Consider the following 12,338-nt stretch of genomic DNA (forward strand, 5'->3'; position numbering starts at 1 on the left):
TTCGTGCCTGCTGTTGTGGCATTGGTAACCATTTGGCGTGTAAACTGGTTAGACGCAACGCAACGTAATAGAGCAACCCATGGACTTGTATGTAAACAATGTGCGTATGTGTGTGGTACTGTACACTTCTGTAGTGTGTGTGTGTGTGTGTGCTTAAACATGCATATGTGTTCAAGTGAGCTCATATATGGTACGTTCAATTGTCTGCCGGTGTGTGAAGCCTAGCATCCGTTTCATGCTCGGCTGATGACATCTAACAGCGCGTGCTATGGAATTTTTATTTCGAAAATTCCAAAACCTTAAATAGTCACAGCACACATACCAAGTGATTAATATGTATTGTGAGTCATGATTTTTGTTGCTTTAATTTTAAGTAATGGAGTAGTTGTTGCTCTGGAGTTATAAATGTCTCACATTGACAAAAGATTACTGAAAAGAACAGTTGGGAGCCCTTAAAACTTTCATTTCACGTGAGCTTAAGAATGATGTAAATTATTTTTCAGTAAGCGCATATTCACAAAAACAATGCAAACTCAAGGCACTGATTTAATTTTTGTTCGGCTTGAAAGTGAATAAAATTATAGTTGCTACTTTTTTTAGAAAAGAATTTTATTATTCAAATAGGATGGTATCCGTTGAAATTTTCTTTAATTGTAAAACTGTAATAAATGTGGGAAGCTTATTTAGAGAGGATCACATTCATAAAATATTCGGGTCTTTGCAATAATTTTGTTGCCTATTGCATTTACTTATCACAAGTTCTGGGTTTGGAAATTGATTCGTACCCCACAAATCTATATGAGGCCATTAAGGCAAATAACAACAGCATATTAAGCACAGGACAACCGACGTATTGGCCAACTGACACTAAAAAACTTCCTGACTTAATCGACTTCTGTATTACGAAAAACCTGCCTCATGAAAACATTGCAATAAAATCATGCCTTGACTTATCATCAGACCACTCACCATTAACCCTCTAGTGCATATAACCGCCTACAGGCGGGCAACACTTAAAAGCAAAAAAAAAAAATAAACTAAAAACACGAAGTGCTTTTTTGTTTGTCATGCAGCTTACACGATTCATATTCTTCAGTTTACCCTTGATCGTGAATGCTGAGTGTGCTCATATTACAAAAATTTTGCAAGTGGAATTAAAAGAAGTGATCAAAAAACCGAAAAAAGTAGTTTTCTGAGAAGGTGTTTTTGTGAGACTTCCTAAGAAGTGCCCTATTGGAATATTGAGTTAAAAAAATATTTGGTAAGTAGATTGAGCAGTGTAGAGTGAGATAAAGTGCTCTCCAAGTTTTTTTTATGTACATTGTGCCACTGTATGCTTCACGCTGCAACCGTCTACAGGAGGCCGTATGCAGTGCGTTCAAAAAAAAATGTTCAGTTATTTTGAACTTCAAGTTCACATATTATGCTGGTTTATATTTTTTATCATTAGAAAAATGTCGCGGTGGGGACGCAAAGGCAAATACGACTTGTCGAAGATGTCAGATGAGGAGTTCAACGACTTTATGGACTTTTGCGAAAACAATGATGAGGAAATTGAAGGCGATGATTTCGATAGTGACAACGACGTGAATGACCCAGATTTTGTGGTCCCCAATCAAAATGATTCCTTTCTACAAGAAACAGCAAACAACATTTCTGTATCTGATCTTTCTCTTTCCCTTGCTGTACCAACTGGTCCACAAGAAAATCTAAAAAGCATGTCTATACCGGTTTCACAAGGAGAAATTGAAATTACAGGAACAGACGAATTTTCGGGAAGGGGTATACCAACTTCTTCAGCGCACTTTGAATGCGATGTTGCTAATCTTCGAAACAATATGAAAGAGTTTCAAAACTTACTGTGGCATAAAAATCATCTTCAAATAAATGTTGAAGAGTTGACGCTTCATAACCCGAATCTTGAAGAGTTTTTTCACTTAGAAACACCCTATGACTGTTTCGCATACTTTTTTAATACAGAGCTATTGGAACTGATTTGTGACGAAACCAATCTCTATGCTCGTCAGAAGAAAATAAATAAAACTTTCGTCTGCACAGTGCAAGAAATACGAAAATATATTGGCATACTGATATTTATGTCTAGATATCGTTTTCCGAATGTGCGATCATATTGGGGCAGACATTCTTTTCAATCAATAAAAAATGCCATGCCAGTAAATCGATTCGAAGAAATTCGGAGCTACATAAATTTCGCTGATGGATCGACACGACCATCTAGAGACCACGCTGACTATGATATCTTGTACCTTGTTCGACCTATTATCAAACATATGAATGTTCGATTTTCCTCTGTGCCAATGTCCCAGCGTTTGAGCGTCGACGAACAAATGTGCGGCACGAAAATGTCTAAAACAAATATCAAGCAGTATATGCCGAAAAAGCCTCATAAATGGGGTTTCAAAATATTCTCCAGTTGTGGCACCAAAGGTTTTTCTTATAGTTTTGAATTGTTTACAGGCGCTGCCGATAACGTCCGTGAAGAAGGAATGATTGGGAGCCGTTGTTATCGTTATTGTTGTCCGTTTGTCAAGAAACATACCAGACTTTTCAAACCACATAGTGTATTTCGATAATTACTTTACGTCGCTTGGACTATTGGCTTACCTTCGAAGTCGTGGAATTTATTCGCTTGGAACTTTTCGAGCCAACCGTGTGAAAAACTGTAAACTATCTACCGATGAACAGCTAGTGGTGAAAAAAGCTCGTCGTGGATATTCGGAGGAATTCGTTGCCACCGCATTTGGAGTAGATATTTCTACTGTTGTTTGGAAGGACAGCAAACCAGTTCGTTTAGCGTCAACGTATGCAGGTGTGCAGCCATTTAACTCGAATAATCCGAGCGACATTGTCCCGTCGCTATAACCGCAATAGAAAACAGTATGAATATGTGAGCTGTCCAAACATTGTCAAAGAATACAACCGGCACATGGGCGGAGTGGACTTGATGGACAGTCTAATTGGTCGCTACAAAATTCGCATGAAGACTGGTAAATGGCCATCTCGTATATTTCACCATGCTATCGACTTGGCAATAGTGAATGCTTACGTTTTATACCATCGCATCAATCGTGAAAAACATCAGCGTGTCGAGCTTCCACGATTTCGGGAAGAAATCGCCGAAACTCTCCTGCTCATATCGGAAACGAAAAAATTAGGTCGCCCCACTACTGCAGAAAAACAAGCCGAAGAAGTACCAAAGGGAAGCAAGTTACTGTACCTACCACCACCCAATATAAGGTATGATTGTCTCAATCATTGGCCAAATTTCTGCGATAAAAGTAGTAAACGTCAATGTCGTAACAAGCCATGTAAATCGGAAACTCAAGTTTATTGCGAAAAATGCAACATACCACTTTGCATGTCTGTCAAAAAATCATGTTTTAAGGAATTTCATGCTGAATAAAGGACATTTTTGAAGATATGGTGGGAAGTTATTTCTAAGTAAATGTATATGTACATATATTCGTTCTTCTTAGACTTTAAACCAGAATTAACAATTTGTATACTATTTTATATATTACTTAAATTTTTATAAATAAACGTTTTCTGTTTACTTATTTAAGTGGTATTATATTTTTAGTAATTTTTTTAAGCTACCTCCATAAGACCGTCCAGAGGCGGGGTGCTAATTTCCAGGGCCACAGAGCGAATTCGGGTCGTACAAATAAAATTAATATTATATTTGTGTTTTATGGCCTCTAATTAGTACAAAACATAATTTTATTATACAAAATCTTTTCTAATAACAACGCTCCAGGATAGACCTGCTAGAAAAATCATCACCTCGCTATATAACCATAAGACGAACTGGAATATATTTCATTATGTCATAAAAGAAAACATGGAAACTCGAGTCTCTTTGAAATCCTCCTCCGAACTGGACAATGCAATCGTATACTTAAACGATAACATAATAAAAGCAGTAACACAATCGACACCAATATTAGACACCTTAATAACAAAGAAAATCCCTGCTTTTATTTTAGACAAAATCAAACAAAAACGCAAACTCAGGAAAGACTGGCAACGCTCCAAACACCCAACCGATAAAACTAAACTAAACAAATCATCAAATGAACTCAAAAAAATTCTCCAAGAACATAATGACAATCAACTGAAGGAGTACCTTAGCAGCCTCGCAACAACTACAGCTAACAATTATTCCCTATGGAAAGCAACTAAAAACTCACCAAAACAACACAAGCCTCCAATAAAAACAAATTCCAACACATGGGCTAGAACAAGCAAAGAAAAGGCTGAAACATTAGCTGACCACTTTAAACCAATATTTACAAATAGCATGAATAATAAAGACATTGAGCTGCCGAACACAATCGAGAATGCAGACTACACAATACAAAACACGACAGAAGAAGAAATCAAATATTATATAAATAAATGGAAAAATACTAAAAGAACTACCCGATACTATAATAAACTACATACGAGACCTCTTCAACGGAATAATTAGGTTACAATACTTCGCAAAAGCATGGAAAGTTGCACAAGTTATAGCGATCCGCAAGCCAAACAAGAACGCCACTGTTGCTAGTTCGTACAGACCAATTAGCTTGCTGCCCATCCTCTCTAAATTGTTTGAGAAAATACTGCTAGAAAGAATTGACCCTATTCTAAAACAAAAAGAAGCTATCCCCTCACACCAGTTCGGTTTCCGAAAACAACATACAACTGTGCAACAGATTCACAGAGTAGTAAACAAAATTACAGACGACTTCGATAAGAAGAAATATTGCATTGCCGTGTATTTGGACATCGCGAAAGCTTTTGACAGAGTATGGCACAAAGGACTTCTATATAAGCTAAAAACCATTTTACCACTTAAAATATTTAATATCCTTAAAAGCGGCCGCCGTAGCCGAATGGGTTGGTGCGTGATTACCATTCGGAATTCACAGAGAGGTCGTTGGTTCGAATCTCGGTGAAAGCAAAATTAATAAAAACATTTTTCTAATAGCGGTCGCCCCTCGGCAGGCAATGACAAACCTCCGAATGTATTTCTACCATGAAAAAGCTCCTCATAAAAATATCTGCCGCTCGGAGTTGGCTTGAAACTGTAGGTCCCTCCATTTGTGGAACAACATCAAGACGCACACCACAAATAGGAGGAGGAGCTCGGCCAAGCACCTAACAGAAGTGTACGCGCCAATTATTTATTTATTTTTAACAGCTACATGACTGATAGACACTTCTTCATAAAGTATGACAATGAGTTCTGTTATCTTGACGGCGTCTGCTGGAGTACCTCAAGGAAGCGTACTGGGCCCCATTCTGTACTTAGTATACACAGCAGATATACCAACGCCAACTACTCGAGGATCAATGATAGCTACATTTGCAGACGACACAGTTTTAATGTCAGCTAACCATCGCATCAACAAAAACACTGCAAGATACGCTATCAGCTACAACACAATGGTTGGAAAAATGGAGCATTGAGGTCAATAAAGACAAAACACAACATCTAGATAATATACGCGAAGAGAAAATCTGCAAGATATCCAATCCAAATTAACGGAGAAGACATAAAAATACACTCAAGTGCAAAATACTTAGGCATAACGATTGACTCAAAAACTCACATGGAAAAAACACATACTGAACAAGAGAAACGAGATGAAAAACAAATTCCAACAACTCTACTGGCTACTAGGAAAACAATCAACCCTAAGCTTATTTAATAAACAAATGATATACAAATCAATAATCAGACCGACATGGACCTACGGACTAGAAATTTGGAGGACTGCCAGTAAATCAAACCTACAAATCATTCAGAGAAGTCAATCTAAGATGCTAAGGACAATCAAAAACGCAAATTGGTGCATAAAAAATGACGATATTCACCGCGACCTCGGAATAGACACTGTCACTGAAGCAGTAAAAAGAAGCAGCAGTAAGCACATCTTGCGACTATTAGAGCACAAAAACCATGAGATGAGACTGATGCCGGAAATGGAACTTAAGCCAAGAAGACTAAAGCGCAAAACACCCACAGATCTTGCTCGTACTGTAATATAAAATAAAAGATAATAATATAAAATTACATAATAGAAAACTATGCATTAGTAAAATTGTAACTAAATACCACCAAAGACAATAATGTTCTCTTTCAAAGGGAAGGGGCATTTTAATTCCAAACCTAACACCAATTACTTATTGTTAATATAGGGTTATTCAATAGGTGCGCTTCAACTTTTTTCCGATAGGGAGGGCGAACGACGCAATATTTTTTATTTTTCGCTTGTCATTTGTAAACTTCATTAGGATACATTTCATCATGGAACGCTACACACTTGAGCAACGATTGCAAATCGTGCAAATTTTTTATGAAAATAATCGTTCTGTTGCTGCTACTTTAAGAGCATTATGGCCATTTTACGGTCCATTTAACAAGTCATCCCGTTCGACAATCAAAAGCGAAGCAAACAAGCAAAATATGCGTTACTGGGCAGAAAGCAATCCACACGTGATTCATGAGGCACCGTTGCATCCCGAAAAAATCACTGTTTGGTGCGGTTTACATGCCGGCGGCGTAATTGGCCCATATTTTTTCGTTGACGAGAACGATCGCCACGTTACTGTGAATGGAAATCGATACCGCGACATGATAAACGATTATTTTTGGCCGCAATTGAATGGTATGGACTTAGACGACATGTGGTTTCAACAGGACGGGGCCACAAGCCACACAGCACACGCTACAATTGATTTTTTGAAGAGTAGGTTCGATGAGCGCATTATTTCCAGAAATGGACCGGTCGAATGGCCGCCGCGCTCGTGTGATTTGACGCCCCTAGACTATTTTCTTTGGGGCTATGTGAAGTCATTGGTCTACAGTAACAAGCCGGCGACGATTTGTGAGCTCAGAGCCAATATTGAACGCGAAATTGCTGGAATTTCGGCCGATTTATGCAAAAGAGTGGTCGAAAATTGGGTTCAACGATTGTACTTCGTAAAACGTGCACGCGGTGGTCATGCAAAAGAAATCGAATTTCATACTTAAGTGTATATGTTCAAACTCGATAATAAAAAAAAATTAGTTAAAAAAGTCAAACCGTTTGTGTTTTATTCAAAAAAGTTCAAAAGTTGAAGCGCTCTTCATGAAAAACCCTATATTAACAGATTGGAAAAAATGGAAAAAAAACAAATCTAGAACGAAGCTCTCAAGAACCCAAAGCCTTTATCAAAACTCGATACGCAGTTGCTAAAGGAATCCAAAATTGTTTTAACCCAAAAAAATTTACATACTCTGCCACCCGGGTACCCCGACGACAATTTTTTGGGTATAAAAAAAAAATAAATAATTGGCGCGTATACTTCTGTTAGGTGTTTGGCCGAGCTCCTCCTCCTATTTGTGGTGTGCGTCTTGATGTTGTTCCACAAATGGAGGGACCCACAGTTTCAAGCCGACTCCGAACGGCAGATATTTTTATGAGGAGCTTTTTCATGGCAGAAATACACTCGGAGGTTTGCCATTGCCTGCCGAGGGGCGACCGCTATTAGAAAAATGTTTTTATTAATTTTGCTTTCACCGAGATTCGAACCAACGACCTCTCTGTGAATTCCGAATGGTAATCACGCACCAACCCATTCGGCTACGGCGGCCGCATATATATGGGTATAGCCTTCGTTCAATAATGTGTGTGACTAATTAATTAGAACACATTTTTTTGCCAAAATTCGTTTTTATTCATCAACATAGTCCCCTTTTAGGGATATACAATCATTCCAACGCTTTTCCAATCTTTCGATACCGCCTTTGTAAAACGATTTTTCTTTGCCTTCAAAATAAGCCTCAGTTTCGGCGATTACTTCATCATTTGAGCCAAATCTCTTACCACGGAGCATCTTTTTGAGGTCTGCGAAGAGCCAGTAGTCGCTGGGGGCCAAATCTGGAGAATACGGTGGATGGGGAAGCAATTCGAAGCCCAATTCGTCCACTTTTGCCATCGTTTTCTTTGATTTGTGACTCGCCATATGAGGCCGTTTCTTTGCGATTTCGTCTTTCAAACGATCCAATAACGCTATATAATAGTCGCTGTTGATGGTCTGCCCCTTCTGGAGATAGTCGATGAATATTATTCCATGCGCATCCCAAAATACAGACGCCATAATCTTGCCAGCCGACTGCTGCGTCTTTGGTCGCTTTGGGCGGCTTTCACCGGCTGCATGCCACTCAGCAGACTGCCGATTTGACTCTGGAGTGAAATGGTCGATCCACGTTTCATCCGTTGTGATGTACCGATGCAAAAACTCCGACTTATTGCGCGTAAACATGTCCAAACAGCTCTTTGAATCATCGATTCGTTGTTGTTTTTGCTCCGGTGTGAGCAAACGCGGCACCCATTTGGAAAACACCATTTTCATACCCAAATGTTCGTATATTATGGTGTGCACACTGCCTGCTAATATCTTTAGAATGTCAGCAATCTCCCTCACTTTCACTTTACGGTCGGACATAATGATTTTCAGTGTTTTTTGAACGTTTTCCGAAATAACAGCGTCATTTGGCCTTCCAGTAGATGGAATGTCATCGGTGTCTGTACGACCACGTTTGAATTCGGCATACCAATAACAAATGCTTCTTTTTGATGGAGCAGAGTCCGAGTAATGTTTTTCAAGCCATTCCTGGCATTGAACAGTATTTTTTTTTTCATTAAAAAACAATGATAAATCAGCACACGGAATTGCTTTGAATTCATTTTTTTTAAACTCAAAAGTAGCGTCACTTAAAGCACTATAACTTGTTAACAAATGGTCGGATTAACATATGATTTTGACAGTAAGCCTAGAAAGGTTGCCAACTTTCGAAAAAAATATTGATTTAGTACTAGTGCCGCCATTTATGTGTCAGTCACACACATTATTGAACGTCCTGGTAAGTCCTCTACATCACGAAATAGTTGTATACATTCCTTAAATATTTGCATATTTATTTATGTTGTAAGAACATATTTCCAAAAGAACCAATTAGATCCCCGCAGTGTAAATCCTAAATAATAAGCGGGCATTTCAGTGCATTAACTTTTATTTGATGGGAAACGTCATACTAGTTCAAAAGTGACTAGACTTGGGCCAGTTCCAAAAGAACTAATTAGATCTTCGCAGTGTAAATCCTAAATAACAAGCGGGCATTTCAGTGCATTAACTGGTATTTGATGGGAAACGTCATACTAGTTCGGAAGCGACTACAATCAGACCAGTTGCAAAGTGCCCAATTAGATCTCCGCAGTGTAAACCCTAACTAAAGAGCGGACATTCTAATCCATTAACTGCTATTTTATAGGAGCAGTAATACTAGTTCGAAAGGGACGAGAGTCGGTTGCAAAAGAACCAACAAAATATTTTGAAAGCATATTTAGTACCAGAATTCCAGCTAGACGTGAGTGGGTTTACAATATTCCAGGTCTAAAAAACTGCTTACAGTTCTGTACTGATGACTCGAAGCGAGACGATAGCTGACAAACTACCAGCTGACATTCAGGCAAATGAGTTGAGCCGTCTTTATGGTAGGCGAGGAGCTAAGCAGTCAGTAGAAGAAAAAGCTCCACAGTGGCAGCATTCGATAGAAGAATGGCAAAGCAGATGATATTCGTCAACAAACCGACGCTGGACTCATAGGGTCATCTCAAATTTTAGTTGACGAGTGGCCAGGAAACTTGGAGACGTTGACTACTTACACACTCAAATACTGAGTGGTCGCGGTTGTTTTTTGGAGTACCTCCAACGGTTTAATCTGGAGGACACCTCATTTTGCCCAAACAGCAACCACGCGATTGAAAGTGTGCAACACGTATTCTTGTACTGCGATCGTTTCAGAGCTCAGCTGGTCCCGAAAAATCTAATCACCCAGATAATGGCATCAAATACTTGCTGGAATGCAATTAGAAGTTTGGCAAGAATAATAGTGCTATACCTTCAACGCACTGAGTGACAACGCAACATGCAGCGAAGAAATCAACAGCAGCTCCAGACAGGAGGTGGACTGCCTACAAAAATACTCACATCCTAGAAGCGTGCCTACCTAACAGCCAATGACCGGTGACACAATCCACAGCCTCCGAGATGTTCTCTCTTGAGAGGTTGAGCAATTCTCCACATATTTCCTTATCTATTTACGTTCAGATTAGCCTGATTGTTATACAAGTGTTTTCTTCTCTCCATGCCCTATTGACCTGCTGCAGAATATTATTTTTTTATCCTTAATCTGCAAGTGAGGCGGCCGTCGTAGCCGAATGGGTTGGTGCGTGATTACCATTCGGCATTCACAGAGAGAACGTCGGATCGAATCTCGGTGAAACCAAAATTAATAAAAAACATTTTTCTAATAGCGGTCGCCCCTCGGCAGGCAATGGCAAACCTCCGAGTGTATTTCTGCCATGCAAAAAAAAAACAAAAAGCTCCTCTAAACATATCTGCCGTTCGGAGTCTGCTTGAAACTGTAGGTGCCTCCATTTGTGGAACAACATCAAGACGCACACCACAAATAGGAGGAGGAGCTCTGTCAAACACCCAAAAAGGGTGTACGCGCCAATTATATACATAATCTGCAAGTTGCCATAGGAATTCCAATATTGTTCCTGTTTTCAAGCAGTGGAAGATTAGTATCCTTTCTGGTTAGCTCGTCGGCCTTGCAATTTCCTTCAGTATCTCTATGCCCCGCAACTCATATAAGGCTGAGCTTGAAGACGGTGCTAATATCATTTAGAGCTGCCAAACATTCCTCCCTTTAATCTTAGTATAACTCCCTCCATTGATTTGATGGCCGCCTGGCAGTCCGATAGGATATTTATCGTAGTTTTTGTTACTGCGTTTGTGTTAGGTACACAGTTACCTCCTTTATGGCTGGAGACTTCTGCCTGGTAGACGCTACAGTAGTGCGGAAGTTGGACAGATAATTCTAATCCTTTGTTTTTTTTTAACTGCATTTCCTACTTTTTTCTCCAGATTGGATCCATCCGTGTAGAAATAAATTTCCCCTCTACTCCATGGTCTTTGCATTTGCCACTCTCTTCTTGACGGGATGCTAGCCCTGAAGAGTTTGTCCATGGTGGGTTGAGGGAAAGACTACCGTTTGCTAGCACTGAAAAAACTAGCACTGAGGATAAACTGCATACTTCAGCTGCAAAGCAACCTGGTAGTAAAGTAACTCAGATCTACTAGGTTCAACTGCAGGGTGATTATACGAGCTTCCTGGTGAGCTCACCAAACATTTGCGCGTAACCGCTAATACCGAACACTTCAATTAAATTTCGAAATAAATTGCCTTTTCGAAATATTCACCAAACCGAGCGATTAAATATATTTACTTCCGACAAACGATTGTCGTATTCAAAGTTGGGATTCGCTCAGATTACATGACCAGCCAAAGAACTTATTGCCCAAATATAAGCATGAAAACAAGTAGTGAATTTAAAGTGCGCCTAAAAGTGTGCTGGAAGTTCAACATAAATGCATGCAAAGTGCTTTAGTAAAGGCACAAATTGGTAGCACTGGTTTTCCTGCATGTCTGTGGGAATTTAAAGTTTTACCAGCCAACAAAAACAAGAGCAGCAAATTCAGCAGTGCTGGTAAGAGTAAGCTGGCATGATAAAAACAGCATGAAAAGACAAGTATGTTAGTGAGCGAGCGAGCTAGCGAGTGAGCGTAAGTAAGTATGTAGTCTACCTCGAGGCGTAAAATAAATTAAGCCACAAATTGCAATTTAATTTGACTTGGCATGTTGGAATATTTTAATTTCCAACGAAAACGTAGCGGTGTACAGCAATTTGCGGCAAAAGTGGTGGGGGCTATTGGTGAAAATGTGCCAGTTAGTGGAGATAATAGGGGAAGTGTATGTGGAGCGCTGGTGGAATGGTTGATGCAGGTAAATACGAGTATATAATGGGTGTGAAGACATGTAGCAGCCTACCCGCGCCGCTTAACTGTCTGTGACCAGAGTTAGTTACTTATAGAACAGCTAGAAAATTTGCCGCTCAACTGGTTGAGTTTCTTAAAGCAGCTGCTTTTTCATTTGCCGCAATATATGTTTTCTAAAGCATGCTCTGAGGCGTTGCAGCCTTTCCTATGTAGATTCTAGACAAAATTTATGACTTTCGAATGCTGACTGTAATTAAATTTGCTCAAAGAAATGCGTTCGCTTAAGAATTTCACAGTACCGTCCTCAACTATGTCTAACGCCTAAAATATCGCTATGGTTTTTGTGTTTGAATTATTTTCGGCAGATAAATTTCGTGCACAGCCAGAAAGAAAAACAGGAAATGTTTTCACATACTAAAGTGCACAAATACACCCAC

At 39.4% G+C, this 12,338-nt stretch overlaps 1 protein-coding gene across 1 annotated transcript; it reads right to left on the reverse strand.

The window, feature by feature from the left end:
• Positions 1-3,808: 3,808 nt before the first annotated feature.
• Positions 3,809-8,502, reverse strand: LOC129238343 (histone-lysine N-methyltransferase SETMAR-like). The gene is made up of 2 exons (XM_054873373.1): positions 7,764-8,502; positions 3,809-3,828 (listed from the first exon to the last, which is right to left on the reverse strand). The coding sequence occupies exons 1-2, from the start codon at positions 8,500-8,502 to the stop codon at positions 3,809-3,811; spliced, it is 759 nt and encodes a 252-aa protein (XP_054729348.1).
• Positions 8,503-12,338: the final 3,836 nt, after the last annotated feature.

The sequence above is a fragment of the Anastrepha obliqua genome, chromosome 2 (genome assembly GCF_027943255.1).
Source record: "Anastrepha obliqua isolate idAnaObli1 chromosome 2, idAnaObli1_1.0, whole genome shotgun sequence".
NCBI lineage: Eukaryota > Metazoa > Arthropoda > Insecta > Diptera > Tephritidae > Anastrepha > Anastrepha obliqua.

What these genes read in the sequence shown, in the direction of transcription:
- LOC129238343 (XM_054873373.1), bottom strand. Translation starts at nt 8,502, where the DNA reads ATGTCCGACCGTAAAGTGAAAGTGAGGGAGATTGCTGACATTCTAAAG. An exon ending in GGAAAAGCGTTGGAATGATT is followed by an intron (nt 3,829 to 7,763) that starts GTATATCCCTAA and finishes AATATATTCCAG; the next exon opens with TTCGTCTTATGGTTATATAG.